Source organism: Gekko japonicus, unplaced genomic scaffold (assembly GCF_001447785.1).
Source record: "Gekko japonicus isolate JY-2015 unplaced genomic scaffold, Gekko_japonicus_V1.1 scaffold1076, whole genome shotgun sequence".
NCBI classification, from domain to species: domain Eukaryota; kingdom Metazoa; phylum Chordata; class Lepidosauria; order Squamata; family Gekkonidae; genus Gekko; species Gekko japonicus.
The window spans coordinates 542,321-562,835 of record NW_015162512.1 but is presented as its reverse complement, the minus strand read 5'-3'; the positions used below and the strand labels follow the sequence as shown (position 1 = coordinate 562,835).

General features: G+C 47.5%; 1 protein-coding gene across 2 annotated transcripts in view; it reads right to left on the bottom strand.

The window, feature by feature from the left end:
- UBA1 (ubiquitin-like modifier activating enzyme 1) overlaps positions 1-20,515 on the bottom strand; it is a 63,750-nt gene that overhangs the window by 18,186 nt on the left and 25,049 nt on the right. For both annotated transcript variants that reach the window (XM_015406175.1, XM_015406176.1), the window contains exons 2-8: positions 5,906-6,022; positions 2,610-2,668; positions 2,019-2,187; positions 1,780-1,914; positions 1,218-1,324; positions 844-934; positions 604-736 (exon numbers count right to left, since the gene is read on the bottom strand). In XM_015406175.1, the coding sequence (XP_015261661.1) occupies positions 604-736; positions 844-934; positions 1,218-1,324; positions 1,780-1,914; positions 2,019-2,187; positions 2,610-2,668; positions 5,906-6,022 (811 nt within the window). The remainder of the gene's footprint in view (positions 1-603; positions 737-843; positions 935-1,217; positions 1,325-1,779; positions 1,915-2,018; positions 2,188-2,609; positions 2,669-5,905; positions 6,023-20,515) is intronic.

The window sequence follows — 20,515 nt, the reverse complement described above, 5'->3', positions numbered from 1 at the left end:
GCCAAGTTAGTGTGAGCTAGCTCACAGTTTTTTAGCCTCCGGCTCACACATTTCTGTCTTAGCTCAGGAAGGGATGGCTCCAGAGCAAACTAATTTCTCCAGTAGCCCAATCGCTTGCTCACAACTTTAACGCCGGTAGCTCACCAAGTAGAATTTTTGCTCACAAGACTCCACAGCTTAGAGGGAGCATTGCACCCAGCCATTTGTTATTCCTGCCTCCTTATCGCTCGCCTGCCATTGCATTCCTGAGGGGGGGGAGGGAGTGCCGGTAGAATTTAAGGGAGGCTAGCTTCGGTAAGTCTTCTATGGCGCCTCGAAGACATCTTTCACACGGGAAGTGTCCCTTGAAGTAGAGTCCGTGTTTGGCTCTAGTGAGTGACTATATATATATCTTTCATGATCTTTGTAGTATTGCTGACATGTATGAATGGAATTTTGGGGGGTTGATTATATGATGCTTTCTCGCCTTTGCACGTCAGTCCTGACGAAGAATCTGTGCCCATAAACATCTCAGATCTCTAAATAAACCTCTCTCTAAAGAAAGCGTGTGCGGACAGTGATTTGACTGGGAACCTGGCACTGAGGCACCAACGGAGGTCTCACCGAGCACTTTGATTTCCATGGGTTCACTGCTGTTGAGTTGTGTCATGCCCTCCACTTCAGTGAAGGAAACAAAGTCCCCGCTCTCAAAGCCATGCCGGGCTTCATCTAGGCAGGTTACCTCTCCGGGGCATCCCTGTACAAAAAGAAGGGGGATCAATGCAAGCCAGGGGAAGATCTTCTTGTAAAAGAAACAAGGGAATCTCACAGGGACCCCGGCTTCCATCTTCAGGAAGGAATTACCTTGGTGACCATGGAGACCATAGCACTGAGCGGCTGTTCCCCGTTGGTGTCCGTCACAACCATCTCATCACCAAAGTCACAAAACAACTGGCTGTAAGGGAAAGGGGAAGGAGGTGAGAGTCCTACATACGGCAACTTCTGGCCAGGAACAGATGTCAGCCCCTCCCCGCCCCAGCGCTGAGAGACTGGGATGGGTAGGATATGTGCAATGGGGTATACAGCTTTATGGGACAAAATCTGGGATCCCCAAAGCAGCCCCTACTAGAGAGTCAAACTGGGGTGTGCACAAAGGCAGACAGAAGGAAACCACCTAGCCAAGGGAAAGGGTTAAGGGCTAGTGCAACACAGATTAGGAAACAAAGACTCCATCTTACCCAAACAGTCCCTTGGTATCCGCCACTACCAGTTTGATGTCTTGGCTGTGACAGAAGTCACTAATGCGCAGCTGCTCTTCCAGGGGGCAATTGGTGAGCACGACCACCTGCAGGAGGGGGGCAAGACGAGACTTCTAAGCACCATGCTTTGAGATCCCATCCCTGCTGAGCTACTCATTTAACACGTCCCCGTCTCTTCTGAAAGCCACCACAAGCCGTGGTGATAGCACGGCGTTGACAGGTATCCTTCCACCAACATCCTTCTCAGAAGCCATTTAAGCTACAAGCCACGACGGCAAAGGGGAATGTCCAGAGACAAGACACGCTGGAATACAGGAGGATCAAGCAACAAGGCAGGGCCACTGTCCTCAAGCTCTTCTTCACGCTTCCAGGAGGATCTGGCTGGCCAGCCGCTGGCTGCTGGGAGGTAGGCCAGGAGGCTCCTTAGTCTGGATCAAACGCTGTGCCCAGATTTCCACCCTTCCGCTAAGCATCACGACTTTTCTTCACCTACATGAAGGAACCCAGCTCTCAGTTGGCCGTCAACCCATTTCAACAGTACCTGGAAGGTGCCCAGGAAGTCCTCGCTCAGGGGTCCAGTGTAAGCCGTAACGGGTACGTATGAGTTGAGCTCTGCCAGTCGTGGCTGGGATACTTCCGCCCGATTTTTCCCCAGGTCCTCCTCATGCAGATAGAACTGGGAAAGGAGAGAGGTATGAGGGCGTCGGTCAGCGTTCCGGGAAGCACGGCTATACCAGAGGATATACTTTGGGGTTCTGAGCACATGGGAAAGGGTCCTACCTGGGAGGAAAGGTCCGACCACTCAGCCACCCCCTGGTCATGGACTGTGACGGATTTGACTCCGCCCAAGATGATGTTCTTGGCGATCTCCACGCCCAGTCCTCGCAGCCCAGAGACCAGAATGTTGGCATTCTGCATCCGTTTCATGGCCTCATGGCCCAGCACATACCTATCCAGGGTAGGTGGGTGGGAAAAAAAGAACAAGGATTAACCTTGGATCCAGGCTTGCCCAGCTAGAAGCCAGGGTATCTCATGCCAGAGGCAACAGTGTCTCGGCCAGTGTTTCCTCTAAGCTGAGTTAGTGTAAGCTAGCTCACAGTTTTTTAGCCTCCGGCTCACACATTTTTGTCTTTGCTCAGGAAGGATGGCTCCAGAGCAAACTAACTGATGCAGTAGCCAAATCGCTCGCTCACAACTTTAATGCCAGTAGCTCACAAAGTAGAAGTTTTGCTCACAGGACTCCACAGCTTAGCGGGAACATTGGTCTCAGCACCTGACAAACTTGCTGGACCTCTGGCTCATCTTTCCTCCCACCCATTATACTGGTAATGGACTGCCCGCCTTGCATACCGATGCCCTTCTGGTACTTACAGCTGTCTCGAGTACAGACCCTCATCAATGTCTGCTTCGCTTCCATTCTTGGCCATACCCTGGAAACAAGGGAAGGGCGTCACTGGCAGAACCCACAGCAACACAGGCAGTGCTATTTCTTAGGGCTACCACTGTGCCACAGATAGTGTGGCACACTGACAAACCCAAAAAAAAAAATGCGGTGACAACTTGTTCCGCAAGTTACCTCTTCCATTTCTAACATGTGAAAGCATATGCCAAAAAACAAAAACAGCCAGGCACCACGGGGGAAAGATCACACAAGCCAATACGGCCATTTTTTTCACAGGGGCCAGGGATGTTCCTCATTGGATTCACCCTCACCCCCCTTAAATGCCTCCACTGCTATGTAGATGCTGCTTCCAAACACCCAATGAATCCTCCATTCAGCAGAGGAGGTCAGAATGTTCTATTTGCATCCAGTGTTCCTCTAAGCCGAGTTAGTGTGAGCTAGCTCAGTTTTTTAGCCTCCAGCTCACAGCTTTTTGTCTTAGCTCAGGAAGGAGGGCTCCAGAACAAACTAATTTATGAAGCAGCCAAATCACTTGCTCAGAACTTTGATGCCAGTAGCTCACAAAGTAGAATTTTTGCTCACCGGACTCCAGGGGCTTAGAGGACACATTGTTTGCATCCCGAAGGAAATACGTATAAACGTATTCAAACTGCATTCCGAACACACTTGTTCCCTTTTCGGGCTGTCTAATCTGAAGCTTTTCCATCCTAAAAATCCCAGTTACCCTTGTCATAGCTTTCAAGTCGGTAACAGAAAAGGAGATCAAGTGAGAAACAAAAAGTTACCTACTTGTCACACATATGGCACTTTTAATCTCTACGTGAATGACTTAGTGAGGAAGTAGGAGTCTCCTGCTGCTTCAGGCACTTCTTTTGTGCACGAGAAGCTTTAGACTGGTTGGAGGCAAGACTGCTGGCCTACACAGACTGCCTGTTGGTGGAAAGTGCCGTCAAGTCACAGCTGACTTGTGGCGACCCCGTAGCATTTTCAAGGCGAGAGATGTTAAGAGGTGGTTTGCCATTGCCTGCCCCCAAGTTGCCTCCAAGTACTTTATGTATTCAAGTACTTTATGCCTCCAAGTACTTTATGTATTCACTGCCACAGGAAGTGGTGGCGGCTACAAGCATGAACGGCTTCAAAAGGGAATTAGATAGGCATATACACTCAAATATGCAAGGGAAACTGAACTCAGTAACAGTGTAAGCTAGTGTGAAGTGTCTGGAATACTGCAGTGAAAGAATCAAGAGAATATCTTGTTGAGTACATGAGAAACTGCAAGTTAAAACACTTGTGACGGTAGCTGGCAACTGCAGAGTTCAGGGAATGTTATGACTACCTTTGATGACGTCACGACCTGGTGTTCAGGCTTTCCATCTGAGGGGGTGGTGCCTGGGATCATCCTGCCTGATTGAGCATTCAAGTAGGTTTCCGGGCAAGACTGCATTCTGAGGGCGGTCCTTGGGTGTCACGGAATGCCAAGTTATTGTCATAACTGGGGGGGGTCAACAGTGGGAGGGCTTCTAATGTCCTGGCCCCACTGGTGGACCTCCTGATGGCACTGGTATTTCTGGCCACTGTGTGACACAGAGTGTTGGGCTGGATGGGCCTTTGGCCTGATCCAACATTGGCGTCTCTTATGTTCTTATGTACTAGCCAGGGCTGACTCTGCTTAACTTCTGATGAGATTGGGCTAGCCTGGGCTATCCAGCTCAGGGACACAGATTTGTTACTTTGCGCCTGAATGAAGGCCCGAAGAGTCAGCAGTCTCTTGAGCAAGAAGCTCAGCAGCTGCTTAATACTAGTTTCCCTACATGTAGAGAAACTGCCAATCCCCAACCAACCGCTGCTGCAGTTATTAAAGAGAGCATAAATAATTGTATTGACTTGGAGGAAAAGAGAATAATTGTACTTATTTGATGGCTGCTACTCTGAACATTTGTTTGCAGCTAGCTGGGGTTCTGTGTAGGAAAGTAAAAGGGGCTGCAATTAATGAGGCTGTTAAGGGTTTGGAAGCAAAAGTCTAAAGCAGGGGTGTCGAACTCATTTGTTATGAGGGCCGGATCTGACATAAATGAGACCTTGTTGGGCCGGGCCATGTGTGTCATAAAATGTAATGTCAGGTAGCAGAGATATAAATTTTATAAAGGACACAAACAGTTTTTTTAAACTTAAAATAAAAACATGCTTAAAACATTAGCACTCTTGCAATATGTTGTTTATTTAACTGTGTCTGATAACTGACATCTCTTGCTCTGAATTACTGCATCAAGATGTCTGTGCTGTTGCAATCTTGAGTATGCTGTTCAGGTGTGTATCTGTAAGCTGCAAACCTATGATGACACAGCAGCAGCAAAAGTGGAAGAAGAAGCAGAAGACAGCCAGTTCCACTGTGGGCCTGATAGAAGCCCTCCAGACCGCATGTTTTACACCCCTGGTCTAAAGGAAGGTTAACTCCAAGTGCACCCCTTCACTCTGCCCCACATATGCAAATGGCTGCCAACCACAATTGTGCGGAAAAGTACTGCACTTGAGTACAGCCCAAACGCTACTGAAAAGTAGGTGGTTGGAGCTTGCAGAGTATGTTAATCCTTTTCAGTTGATATTCTTCCCCTGATAAAACTGCCAAACTACCTCTTTGAATTATCTCTTCTGAAGTCCGAAAGGGCATTTATGCTTGCACGCTTGAACACCCTGCCAATGACAGTGTTGTTAACAAAGTTTAATGGTATTCCGCACTTTAACAGGTTTCTGTGGATGTGGTACTAAAAATAGGTCATATTCTTTTGGATTGCCCTGAATGTTCAGATGTGAGGGCTGAATTAATTTTTCCTTTGCTTAAGCAGGTCTCTAGCTCTCTCTAGAAGCGACGTCTTCTTGGTTACCAAGAGATGAAGATGAACAAGTAACTTTGTGTGTGGCTAAATTTTTGGCAGCCGTAGTAAAATCACGTTTTAACTCAGGCAGTAAATCTTAGGCTTCCCTTTTCGTGTGACACCTCCCTGTTTATGACTTTTGTCACGAAAACGGTAATTAAGAAGGAGAAAAGTAGGCAGACATACTCCTCAAGCACATAGGGGTTCTTTATGTATACAGAACCTCACTCCATATAACCCATCACGATAGCGTGCCTTTTAATAAAAAGAAAACAAAGGCTACTAGACCTTGCTTAGCTTCCCTATCAAACTGATACTGCCCCCCACACACACATAAGAAGCAGAGCAGGTTGCAGTAGGACACCCTCCCCAACCAACCCAATTGGCCTTACGTTGGCAGGCGCTTCGCGTAGGTCAGTCTGTACCAATTTGCCAGAGGAGCAGTTTGAACCCGACTTCGTCTCAGATTCAGACAAGCGACGCTTCTTGGACAACGGCGAGCTGGACATCTGAATGCAAGCGGTAGAAAGAGACAGCTGTAAGAATAACAAGGCTTGGTCTATAGTCTACATGACACACCCAATTCACAGACTTCCTTTGCATAGGATTCCGGGGCAAACTCAATACACAGGCTGCCATACTATACGGCAAATGGGGAGCAGGGGGAGAAACAAATACCACTATAGATGGGGCGCAAGAAGCGATGGCCTGGATCCGACGGACAGTGAGCAGAATCACATTAGAGGAAGGCAACTTCCTGGCTTCCCCCCACCCCTCCTGGAGACTTCTGTGCCACCCCTCCAAATTGTGCTCCTGCAGGTGCATAGGACCCCAGGAAGAGTGATGGGGGGCAAAGTGGGAGTTCACAGCAGAAAGGGGGGAGACTGGCAAAGATCTCACTCCCCTCCTCAGGCAGCAATGCTATTTCTGTCTAAGGAGCTGCTGTACTATCCAAGGAGCTGCTGCACCTGAGGAGCCAAGCCAACAGCTTCCCCTTTCTTGTTGGCTGCCAAAATGCCTCTCCTGTACCACAAGACCCAGAGCACCTTTGGCTGAAGGAAACAGGGATGCCACTGGCCTTCAGAGGCTGGCCGGGCAGGCAGGGCTATTCCAAGTGTTCAACGACGCAACGGAACGTCACAGTCATGACAGTTCAGCTGATGCAACAGCAACAGAAATGCAACAGAGTCGGACAGGCTCTTGGAACTCCATGATTTCCCCCAGGTTTGTTTGGGAGGCACAGTAAAATATCAGGCCAGAACATATAAAGGTGGTGTCTCTCCAATAACCAGTCCTTCCTCCGGTATGGGGAAGGAATTCAGGTAGTCAAACTGCTTTCACTATCTATGGTTTCCAAAAGAGGAATACCTTTCTTCACAGCACTCCATACCCATCTTCATGGTAACCTGCTCTGTAAAGTTACTGTGTCTCCATGCTACCCCCCGGAAGTCACTGGGGCTGGCTGCCCACCCTAGACATGCTGGGACCAGGTGACCTCATTCAAGGCTGTTCCCTCCGGGCAGAGTTCTCTCCAGAAAGAACCAAAAGCTACGCAGACAGGGCTGGCTTGGGAGGGGCTGGAAATGAGTCAGCCGGGAAAATCAGTCTGTGGCTGGCAAAGGTTAGGTCAGGAGCTTCCCAGCCGTGGCTATTAGCATGACGTAACCAGAACTCCTCCTAGGGGCCTACGGAATCCTCCTAAGGGCTCTGAAGATGGAGATTCTACAAGAACTCTGAAGGAAGAAGAGCATCTGCAGCTCACAAAGGACAAAGAAACCAAGAAAGCGGAGGCCGGTTCCCACCGTGTTACTCCCGCTAACTATTATGCCACCTGAGAGTTGCAACTTCTATGTTTCTACTGAGAAGTCCATCCTACTGAATTCAACAAGGCTCTGTTCCTTAGGCAGGCTTACGGCTACAGCCTAAACAGTTAAAGTTCAATGAAGTTACAACTAATAAGCAGAAAGAACTGGACAGAGAAAACTCACTGGTTTTGGTAATGTGTGAATGCCTCCAAAATGGGCAGATTTCACTCAGGCTATAGATCATGCCAGGGTGGGCTGATTTCAACCCAGCAACCCAGCACGGGTGGAGCCAATGAGGCCAGTGCGGCAGCTGCGCGCAGCCACGCACCTGAGGGCCCACGCCAGAGAGGGGCCTCGCAGAGACATTGTCGCCCTGGAATGAGCCCACCATGAAGAAAAAAGAGCCGGAAAAATGATTAACATCTAGCGAACACACCCTGCTCGGGTGCCACTGCCTGGTAGGCATTCACTCTCCCCTATACTATGTGGCCCTAGCTAGGTTGTCAATGTTTCTCTGTAAACCGCTCTGAGCCTTCGGGAAGGAGCGGTATATAAGCCGAATGTAGTAATAATAATAATAACCTTGAGTATGATGCTTAAAAGCATGTACAACCCCCTCCCCACAAACCTGAATGCCTCTGGCACGCTAATGCACTTTAAATTCACAACACGACAGCGCATGCTTAAAGGTTCCTTAATGGTGAAAGCGTAATCTGCGGTAAGCTGTCCTGAGCAGGCACTCTTGCTTAAGAACATAAGACGTCCCTGCCCAGATCAGACCAGCTTCACTCAGCCTAGCATTCCTTCCAAAAAGTCCCAGCAGGGGCTGAACAATCCATCAGAAATTAGAAGAAGAAGAAGAGATTGGATTTATACCCCGCCCTTCACTACCCGAAGGAGTCTCAGAGCGGCTTACAAACTCCTTTCCCCTCCCCTCCCCACAACAGACACCCTGTGAGGTAGGTGGGGCGGAGAGAGCTCTTTCGGGGACTGCTTGTGAGAGAACAGCTCTGAGAGAACTTGTCACTGACCCAGTGCCACACCAGCAGCTGCACTCGGAGGAGTGGGGAATCAAACTCCGTTCTCCCAGATTAGAGTCTGCGCTCCTAACCACTACACCAAACTGGCTTACTGGGCTTCCCCTAACTCCGTGATGATATGGAGCAGGGAAGTGGAATGCAGCCACAGAAGTGGACTCCTTATTAGGGTCATCTGGCTTGGAACCCAGGCCAGCTGAATGAACTGCAGATCCTCCACAGCAAGACAAGGAGCCCATAGGACCTATTTCGACACAGCAGTCTAACTCCAGCTGGGCCCTAATTCAACCACTAAAAGTGTTATTATACAAAAAAAATCCTTCCTCACCACTGCTTTTTATGACTCTGGATAGTGAGGGAAACATCTCCAGGAGGCCAACCCCCACGCCCTGTTCTAGCCATTAAAGCCCCACCTCCTCCAAAGAGCCAAGTTAAAAATTACCCACGGGCTTCCTAGATTCGTTCATGTGTTTATTCTTGGGGCCTGAGACAGCTGGGAGAACAGCCTGGCTTCCTGCCCCCCCCCAAGCAGCAAGTCTGTTCTTCGCCTTTCACCCCCACAGAACAAACAGCGGACAGTTTTCCTGCAGCGCTACCGCGCCCCCTTCCCTCACCAGCGCATCCGTTCCCTTCCAACAGCGCCTGGACTGCTTTGCCATGTGCCAAGCTCAGAGTAACTACGTCGTCACTGTCCCCGCCGACAGTGACACAGCAAGTTGGTGACAAGTGGCTGCCTTTCCTCAGCTTGAAGGAAACCAGACAATGAAAGAGCGTGCCTGCAAGACGCAAGCTAGAGGCCGAGGCGCTGGCTGCCTTTTGGCAGGCAAGGGCGCCTGTTAAATCAAGTCTTGCCTTGATAGAGCAGAGGGAGGGAGGAAAGAGTAGCTGTATCTGAAGGGCTGCCGGAAGGGATGGGGAGATGGAGAAGAAGGGGATCTGGGCATACCCCTCACAATATGGGGAAGGCTTAAGAGGAGAATCAGGCAGCCTAAAAGAGGGCCATGGTACAACAGAAAAGAAAAGCTTTGCGCCCTGCTGGGACCAGAATAATAGAGTGTAGTTTAGTGAGCTCTAAGCTAGGATGTCCAGAGTACAACCTCACCTTAGCCTTAAACTCATTAAGTGGCTTACTCAAGCCACTGTACGCTCACCTTCGCCCTTTGCACCTGTATTACAGGCATAACACTGACCGCCTGAAAGAACTTCCCTAAGGATTGCTCAGATAGCATTCTGAGGATCTCTTAAGACTGCATTAAATAAAGGCCGAGAATTGTTACCGTTAAAGGTCCGCTTCCTAATTATTTTCCGATCCTGTATTTATCTCTTTGCGGTACTGAACTCTAAGATGGTTTGATTCTTTTAGACCAGAAGTGTCAAGCTCACTTGTCACAAGGGCCGGGGTCTGACATAAACTGTCACTTTGCTGGGCCAGCCCATGTGCGACACAAAATGTAATGCCAGGTAGTGGAGACATAAACTGTATAAAGGACAGCAGCTGGTAAGCTCTGAGTTGGTGTATCCTCACTGCAAGGCCTTATGGGCTGGGAGGGGCGTGCAAAGGAAAACCCACATGGGCAGACTAGAGACCAAGTGGTGCAGCACTGGGCAGACGCTCCCACACTGCATGACTGCTGCAGATGAAGTTGTTTCGCCATGCTGAAACCACAATCAGAGTCGCTCTGTCCATTCCACCTCGGGTAGTCTCCTGTCTCCTTTGCACTAGTTGCTCGCAGGCCGCATAAGAGCCCTGGGTGGGCCAGTTCCTGCCCCCGGGCCTTATGTTTGACACCCCTGGTTTAGACCTTCTCCCCCATTGCCTCTACAAATCAGCTGTCATTCATCACAGACTCCCTCCTTCCCCACTTATACATTGCCCACATTCAAGAGACTGGAAACCCCTTTGGGGCAAAAGGCACAAGAGGCAAGTAGACACCTCACCTGCTCACTCAGACAAGGTGAGCAGTACCTTAATTTCAAGTGTCCTGACCTGGATGACCCAGGCTACCCCAATCTCATCAGAGCTAGGAAGCCAAACAGGACTAGCCTTGCTTAACATTTTGGTTGGGAGACCGCCAAGGAAGTCCAGGGTCAGTGCAGAGGCAGGCAATGGCAAACCACCCCTGAACGTCTGTCTCTTGCCTTGATAACCCTACAGGGGTGCTCTAAGCTGCACCTTGATGGCACCTTTATACACACAAAAATCAGAGCACTAGAAAAGAGCAACAGGGGGTTACAAAAGCTGAACTTGAAGATACTGCCCTGTTATGTATTTCCATCCAAAGTTTTGGGTCTTGTTAAAAAAAAACGAAAATAGCAAGATACATACCATGTGCTTTTAACATTAAGGATTTGAAGCCTTAAGAGTACAACAATCAAATTCCCCTCTATTTTTCTTTCTTTCAAATAGTTAACCCGAGGCCTCCTGCCCTCCAGGAGCTACCCCATACACCAAGCGGGCACCAAGATCAAAAAGGCAACCCCCCCCCCCCAAAAAAAGACGTACCAATCATGAGCTTGTGTAGGGAGACAGAACCTACCAAACCACCACCTTCTGTTATGATTTGTCAAGGCAGGTTACCTCTGGGATTGCACCACAAGTAATGCTATGAGATTAGAATGATTCCAGCAGGATAAAGCGAGATAGGAGCAACACTCAACTTTAAACCTTACTCGATTCAGCTAGTTTGGATTAAATGATGGACCATGCTTAGTTAAAAGCTGTCTATAAGTTTGAACTGTTACCTTCTATTCCAATGTATTTGAAAATGTGTGCAGGCACACATAAACTCATTCCTTGAACAAACCTTTGTTGGTCTTAAAGATGCCACCGGACTCAAAATTTGTTCTGCTGATTCAGACCAAAACGGCTGCCCACCTGGATCTATGCTTAGTTAAAGTAAGGCTTATAAATGACGCTGAACTGCAGACCGGAAGGTCAGTAGTTTTGCAGTTCGAGACCCGAGTGCCACGTGACGCAGTGAGCTCCCGTTCTCTGGTCCCAGCTCCTGCCAACCTAGCAGTTCGAAAGCAAGAAATTGCAAGTAGATATATAGGTACAACTTCGGTGGGAAGGTAACAGCGTTCCGTGTGCCTTGGCGTCTAGTCATGCCGGCCACATGACCACGGAAACGTCTTTGGACAGCGCTGGCTCTTCAGCCTGGAAACGGAGATGAGCGCCGCACCCCTAGAGTTGGATTCAACTGGCTTTCGAGCAAAGGAAACCTTTACCTTATAAATTGTTCTATATTCAGTGCTCATGTCACTGGGAGACAAACCCGTGTTTATTACCACCGTATGTCCCCCCCCCCAAACGGGGAGCTGCAACCAAAATGCATACTTGTCTCCAATAATGCAATTGCTGCCCACACGTTACAGCCTTGCGGGTACATTGTGAGTTCACTTTGTGTGCACCTATTAGAAGGGAAGTCTGAAAGCGGCCTTCGGAGATGAGTGAAAGGTTCCTTGCACGTTCGAAGAACAGCGTGAAGGCAGCAGCTACCGTATGTTCGAGCAAATGTTCCCATCCATATTATACACCACTCTGCTTCTCCGCTAAAGTGCAGCTGCCTGCTGGCTTTGAAACAGAATGCCTTAATCATTGGGCAGGGAAATGGAGTGTCAACTAAGGACAGCTTGCGTCAGCAAGCAAGGGCCCGTTTTCGCTTTTCTGACCAAGGAGGTATAAGCCTTTTGCCTGGTGAGGAAAAGCCACCTCAAGAAGAGGGGCTGGTGTCAGAAACCTGAAGTATCACTTTCATTTCGGACATCCGGATCAGAGCAACAAGAAGACAACATGGGATTGCAGAAAGCCCCGTTTCGCATTCCCGTTGTGCACAGCAAATCCGAGGCTTTAGAAAAAGAAGTATGCATCATGCGCAGACATACTGAGGATATCGAGCACTAGGCTACGAAGCCTGATTCTTCTTTAGAAAAACAAAATGCTATTTGCATGCTGATGAGACACGATTCTCTTCTTTCCATCTAAACCCAGGGAGGCAGCAGGGACCTTGAACTGGGAAGGGCTCGATGCTGACAAATCCACTGACAAAAGAAGCATTGTGGCTTTGAAACCAAAGAGGGAATAGTTGTAGTCTGTTCGGAAATGGGCTGGGTTCCCTCCCCACCAAGAGAAGCCATTTGTGGGTTGGGATGATCGAAGACACTACCCTGCTGCTCTTTAAAAAACCCAAACCAACAGATGCCTTAACCAACCTTGGCTGGTTTACCAATTGTGACCGTTCCTGGAAATGGCGGAACTGGTTTCAGTTAAGGTGACTTGGTAACACTCAGGTTTGACTATGCAAGACTGCAAGATGGGTTTGGGAACTTCAGTGGGTGTCAAAAGTGGCAGCCAAAAGAGCTTGATAGGGACGTGCCCCCAGTTCTTACGACATCCGGATCAGAGCAACAAGAAGACAACATGGGATTGCAGAAAGCCCCGTTTCGCATTCCCGTTGTGCACAGCAAATCCGAGGCTTTAGAAAAAGAAGTATGCATCATGCGCAGACATACTGAGGATATCGAGCACTAGGCTACGAAGCCTGATTCTTCTTTAGAAAAACAAAATGCTATTTGCATGCTGATGAGACACGATTCTCTTCTTTCCATCTAAACCCAGGGAGGCAGCAGGGACCTTGAACTGGGAAGGGCTCGATGCTGACAAATCCACTGACAAAAGAAGCATTGTGGCTTTGAAACCAAAGAGGGAATAGTTGTAGTCTGTTCGGAAATGGGCTGGGTTCCCTCCCCACCAAGAGAAGCCATCTGTGGGTTGGGATAGTCGAAGACACTACCCTGTTGCTCTTTAAAAAACCCAAACCAACAGATGCCTTAACTAACCTTGGCAGGTTTACCAATTGTGACCGTTCCTGGAAATGGCGGAACTGGTTTCAGTCAAGGTGACTTGGTAACACTTAGGTTTGACTATGCAAGACGGGTTTGGGAACGTCAGTGAGTGTCAAAAGTGGCAGCCAAAAGATCTTGATAGGGACGTGCCCCCAGTTCTTACATTTGTTTCTGGGTCAAAATTCTTCATGCAGCTGTTTAAAGTCCTGAATAGTACTGCATAGCCTGTTGGCCCACATGAACATGCCTGTACCTAAGATGTGCTGATGCTGCCTTTTTCCTTGTGCCTGTTTTAAATAAGCGCACTTGGGAGTTATATTTTTCAGCAGTAGCTTATAGACTTCGGAACTCCCTGCCTGAAGAAGCAGTCCTCTCACTATTGGCCTACTAGAGTCTGTTAAAAACGTCTTTTTCCTTTGAGACTGAACTCAGGATTGAAACTGACTTTGTTCCTTTGCTCACATTCTACTACTGCCATTTTAAGGGAGGATATTGCCCCCTATAGATAGTTTACACCTATGCCTTTTTATTACAGCTTTTGCTAGTTTTATGAAGGGTCTGAAGCTTGGTGCCTGTTGCTTACAGTTTTTGTGGGCATTTTTAAATTTGTACTTTAACATTTTAAACTTTTAAGCTACCTTTACAGAAAGGTGAGACACAAAAGGAAGAGGAACTCCTTCAAGGAAAAGGAACCCTTCAACATTGGTGAGGAGAAGGACCTAGTAAATTATATAACCAAAGGAAGTACCTGATTTTACAGAGAGACTGCCTCACTGAACAACATCAGGTCTGATCTACTGGCCGGCTGAAGAGGCGTACAAGTCAGATTAAGTCAAACAATTGCCAGCAATCATTTTACTGCTAAAATTATGAGCTTTCTACAATACATTGCCATATAAAGAGAGAGGGAAGGAACAGGCGTGTTTACATAAAGACAGGAACCTCAGCTTTCACACATTTGGGACATATATAGCTGTGGCAGACGGAAGAAATGTGTATGGAGACGCCGAGCATGCGCACAGACCCCAAGTTTCTGCAAAAGGCTCCTTGTGCTTTCCCCCTGAAGATTACAGGAACATATGGGAAAAGAACAGGTCCCATTTTACACTCCTGAACTACATACATGCAATGCACAGAAGATAATCAGGCCGACACAGCAGCGATGACGCCCCAATCCTTATGTGCCACCCAAACAATCCAGATGGGTGCAATAAATAGCTTTCACTACCAAAAGAAACCCCTCAATGGGTTTGTTCTTTTTCTGAAACAATACCACCCTCCCCTTTATACTCTATAAAAGGTGCTGTACAACTTTTCTTTGATACAAGAAATTCTCTCCGCTGGGGTCCACAATCCTTGACGGGTTACGATGACAAAGCGTCTGTGGCAAGGACAGAGGGCATTTCCATTAACTCTTCAAGAGTTAATCCATCCTTTGTGCGTGGGGGGGTGGGCAGCTGAGGGAAACTACAGCTGTCAGCTCTCTGGCTAATAAAAGCAGGTAAGCAGTGGGCTCAGCGGATTTTTAGCGCAGCCATTGTTTAAGACGGCACGCTTCCAATGAGAAAGGCAATGCTGGCTTGGCCAGCTATATGCAATTGAATTAAAAGGCTGCTACACAATGTGATGCTTTGGCGGGGAGCCCAAAGAGGAGGGCCTGCTTTATCAGTCAGTTCCTCTGAAGTCTAAGGACCTCTCCAGCACAGCGCTAAGAGGCTGGCCAAAGCAACCTGAAAGGAACAACAAACTACACAAACAGGGCTGCATGAGGGGCCTCCCACCCTTGGGTTCCAGACACTCCGTAGTCTAATCCATTACCAGTTTGGTGTAGTAGTTAAGTGCGCAGACTCTAACCTGGGAGAATCGGGGTTGATTCCCCACTCCTCCACTTGCCCCTGCTGGATGACCCTGGGCAAGCCATAGTTCTGTCAGAGTTGTTCTTGAAAAAGAGCAGTTTCTGTCAAGAGCTCTCTCAGCCTCACCTACCTCACAGGGTGTCTGTTATGGGGAGGGGAAGGAGTTTGTAAGCCGCTCTGAGACTCCTTTGGGTAGTGAAGGGCAGGGTATAAATCCAATCTCCTCCTCTTCTTCTTCTACTTACTTTTCAAACTGCGCTCCTGAAAACTTTGGGAATCTTTGGAAACTAGTTAGGATTTCTGTGATGAAAAGTTCAGCAGCAGCAGATAAGCTTCCCTGCAAAAAGAGCTTGTCCCCCCATTACTGTTCTTCCCCAGCATTAACAGCCACGTAAGTGCTTGTGCCACATTCTAGGATGCACGGTCACATCGGGGTCTGAAATGGTGCCGCCGTTCCAGATTGACAATGCGTCCCAGAATCCTCTGCAACACCTAGGGATTCTGTGGGAGATGCACAGAGAATCCTCTACGTGAAGCTGCTTTAGAATGAATCAGACCATTGGTCTACCAAGGTCAGTACTGTCTACTCTGACCGTTCTAATTAGTCTAACTGCTAGAGAAAGAGCCGTAGTACTCCTGTTGGCTTTCTATTGCAGGTATGTCTGAAGGACAAGTACAGTTCAGGCATTCCTTGGTCATGCACCGCCAATGACTCATAACGCTGCTACAACAGAAACAAAAAGTGCACAAGGCATTATCAGATCAACAGTAGCTTGGTAATTCTCAAACTTTTTGAAATGGGATACGTTTCTTATCTTACTTTGCAATTAAGTCCCAAATAGTACAGTCACATCACACTGCTTTCCCCTCCCTCCTATAAAATACAGGAATCCCATCTCAGTCAACCATGTAAAAGTTTATATTCTATTTTTCTTGTTTAGTCTTTGTAAACACATAGGGTTACTGAGCAACAGGCTATATTTCATTGCCATTATGCACCAACTTCACAATCTAGCCCCACAACCCTTCGGGGCCTCCTCTCCCAGCTCACTCTGTTCCTTCCTTCTCATCCTTCCTTAAAACCCACCTGCAAGAGTTGTGACCCACTTTTGGCTCCTGACCCACAATCTGAGAACCACTGTATTCGTCTAATGGAAACCTATGAAGAGCAGCAATGTGCTACTTCCATCCACAAGTATTTCCAAGAGTTTTATCTTCCAGTCTTGATATCAGAGACGGAGGTTAACATGAAGTAGAAGAGAAGAGATGGGATTTATACCCTGCCCTTCACTCGTCGAAGTCTCAGAGCGTTTTACAATCTCCTTCCCTTTCTCTACCCACAACAGACACCCTGCGAGGTAGGTGGGGCTGAGAGAGCTCTCAGAGAACTGCTCTGAGAGAACTTGTGACTGACCCAAGGTCATGTATGTGGAAGAGTGGGGAATCAAACCCAGTTCTCCCAGATTAGAGCCTGTGCACTTAACCACTACACCAAACTGGCTCTGAGAAGTATTCCAGGTTAAACTGAGCAGACTATAAAACCAGTATGCTGGCACCCAGACCAAGTTTAAGAGACAGAGGCGGTAAGCCTCCTCTTTCCTCACCTACGCTGGAGATCATTTTATCAAATGAGCCCTTCTCACTAGAAATGTGCGGTGGATATGTAGTATCCCGTCTGTCGTGCAGACACTCAATCTGGCTCTGCCCAACAAGAAAAGAATTAGAAATGTGTTCACAAACCCTGTTTTGGAAAGAGTGGACAGGCACACCAGGTAGAATCTGCTACCTTAGGAAGGCTACAAAGAGAATTTTCCATGTCATAATAGAATCACGCTGGCAAGTGTTCTGGAAAGACAGCCAATCAATGAAAAGCTCTCCATCTTTCACGCGCAGGCAGATATTCCCATGCTGCACTGACAGACATTCCCTTCTACAGAGTGTCCGTCCCCAGAGGCCTGCCATGCTGAATGTTCCTGTGAATCAAATTAGAGCCTTGCAAGTTGAGGCACACAGCACACTGCCAGACAAAGGCTGGTCAGAATTAGGAAGTCTGCCACCCAGTGAGAAAGAATGAGTTGGAAGCCAGGGATGGTAGTCGAGGCACAAGATACAGAGGGACGTCTACTGGAGATACGGTCTCGCCTGAAAACGTTATAATTCTAGGACAAAGCTACAGGATTACTGTGTCTTTACACAGGGAAGAATCCAAGATTAATCTCTTCTTGTTAGCATTAGGTTATAATCCAGCTACCTGGAACCTGAACAGCAGAAGAGGAGACTGGCTAAGAGGTCCCTCCCTTGGTCTTGAGACATCACCGGTCTGAGGAACATAGATCAAAGGGCCCAGGGCCTGACAGTGAAAATATGAATTGGACAATTTTCTGATTCAAATTTAAATATTCTAAAACATTAGCACAATTTGAATCACGATAGCAAAGGGTGGCAGACGCACCATGTACAAGACTGGACCATGGCACTGGGGTTTGCCAAGGCTTCATATCCCACATTTTGACCATATAGGATTACTGATTCAAAGTGCAACCACCCTGATACCTACAGATAAACAAATTACATTTAAATATGTAGGGTGGAAACTTTTCCATGGAAAAATCCAGCAATGGAACATTTTTGATCTAATCTATTTTGGATCTAATCTATTTGGGGAAAAATTTTGCCCCACAATGCTGGTGCCTAACAATTTCAGCGGCACAGAAAGGATGCTTACATACAGAACAAACACAGACATTTTAATATGGTCTGGCTATATCTTCTCAAGAAGTCCATTAATGCAAAACAGTGGCATCGTTCAAACCATTATGTTATTGCACTGGAAGAGGAGAAAAGATAGCAATACCGTACATAAGGTACCCAATATATACTGATACTAAGGCTAGTTTCTGTATTTGTGATGCAATATTAAGTGACTATACATCAGAAAGGTGCATGGCAACAATACAAGGAATCACTCTGCCCAAACAGGAACCATTTCTGCAGTCCTATTGCTCTCCTTTGACAATAACCACCAGTGTTAAAGGACAATTCCTTTAAGCAGCTTAATTCAGGCAACAAGATCAAAGTCACATATGCCTGTACTAATATTTACCTTAATCCTATGCTGAAACAGAGGAACTTTATGAACAGGAAAATGAACGCGGGAAAGCACACACACTGTGAGATTTCATATAAAAGTCAACATAGGATCCCAAGAGTCCTGCCTATGTTCATTCTTCTGAGGCCTAGTTGAGCCGCAAGTCCCAGTTCCTATCTCTTGTGACATACGTGCATCAGAGCACTCATCACCAAGATAAAGGACGAATGATAATCAGTCTCCAATTCCCAGGGGCATGGGACAATCCTGAGATGTAACTGGTAAGCAGAGATACAACTCAACCAGTTTTCCCACTCTAAACTGGTCCAAGAGCCAGTAAAGCTACAGGCTTTGGCTTCCAAGTTTCTCCCTACACACCGAGGCAATCTTATCTTAAGGCTAACCAAGAGAGAACATAAGAGAAGCCAATGTTGGATCAGGCCCATCCAGTCCAACACTCCGTCATACAGTGGCCAAAAATATCAGGTGCAATCAGGAGGTCCAGCAGTGAGGCCAGGACACTAGAAGCCCCCCACTGTTGCCCCCCCCAAGCACCAAGAATACAGAGCATTACTTGCTCCAGACTGAGTTCCTATCTATACCTTGTGCCTAATATCCACTGATGGACCTAGCTCCATATGCTTATCCAATTCCCTCTTGAAGCCATCCATCCTTGTAGCCTCCACCATCTCCTGTGGCAGTGAATTCTATGTGTTAATCACTCTTTGGGTGAAGAAGTACTTCCTTTTATCTGTTCTAACCTGACTGCTCAGCAATTTAATTGAGTGCCCACAAGTTCTTATATTGTGAGAAAGGGAGAAAAGTACTTCTTTCTCTACCTGTTCTATCCCATGCATAATCTTATAAGCCTCGATCACGGCACCCCTCAGCCGTTGTTTCTTCACACTAAAGAGCCCCAAGTGCTTTAACCTTTCTTCATAGGGAAAGTGTTCCAAATGATAAGCTATATAGAGTCAGATTAATTACTACCCAAACTCAAGTATGAAAAAAGACATAATCACAACTTCTTCGACAATCTCCAAATACTGGGCCCCAAAATCATGCCCAGCCAGCAGCTAACATCCAACATACATTCCCAAGAAGAGGTTGCTAATAACGCTTATGCTAAGTAGGGCAATCTCTCTACTAGCTTCTTACTCATGGCAAATCCCAATTCCTTCCAGGCAACAGACTGCCCGACCCACATGTGAGATGCACAGATATCTGCAGCTAGGTAAGCTTGTTCTTGTATTTAAGTGTTCGTGGCTGAATTCATCTACCTTCTCTCACACAATCCTATAAAAGATGAGCAGAACACCGACAGGAAGTTTCAAGAGACTGAGCACAGGTCTTCAGACTTTCATCTAAAATTCTTCCGATATTTTCTTGAGGACGAACCGCTCAAGTGAACTCCTAATTTCATTCCAGGATAAACTCTAAATACTTCTCATACTGATCGAAGCCTGTGGCTTAAAGACTGAACCACATCTGATCTATTTTCCTGAAGGACTTAAAGCTCCTGGATTCTTCTTGCCCCACTCTTGTCAACCAAAGGAGACTCCCACAGACACTTCACAGGGAACGCAAGTTTCCAAACCTTAAATATATGACCAGTCACAGACTTTGTAAGAGTTTCTGATCTGAAGGAAAACAAACAAGCAAACAGTTACCACTGGTTCCAGTTGCTGTACAGGATTGGGACACCTAAGCTAAAGAAGTTGCTCGTCAGGTTTTGGGAGACCTGGGTGCTTTGAATGCAGGAAACACTTAAGCAAGAGCCACAACCTCACAGCCAGGGATCCGAGAAGCCTGCAATATGAGTCTAGTGCATCGTCAGTCAACAAGAGTGGTCCCCAGGTGGGGATCAAAGCAGTCCTGAACAGTTGTGGCTCCCAGACCCCCGCCCCAAAACCACACTTCTTTGAAACACAAACCACCAAAAGGCGGACCCTGCTGATTTGGTGCTGGTTTTTTTGCCTCACAAACTATGCTTTGTTACTCCACAACAGGGATTAGCTTTTTCCCCTTTTTTTAAAGCACCAGCACCATTATCTACACTGTGGGGAAAACCAGCCCTTTCTGCGGAGGCCAGCGGAGAGAGACAGCCTTCCCCCAAGATGCCCACCCCACGGGAATGACTGCCCCCCTCCTTCCCCCAGTACTATCTGCCCTAGCTGGAGGGAGGGAACCACTCCCAGTTCACTGACATCCCTGGGAATGGGGGGGGGGGCTTTTTTATTCCGGCTTCTCCCTGAAATCCCTCTCATCCCGAGACATTAATAAGAATGGGGAGGGGGGCACAGAGGCTTTTCATTCCGGCTTCTGTCTGGAACCCCTCTCCTCCAAAGGAAAGAGGCAGAAATAAGAACGG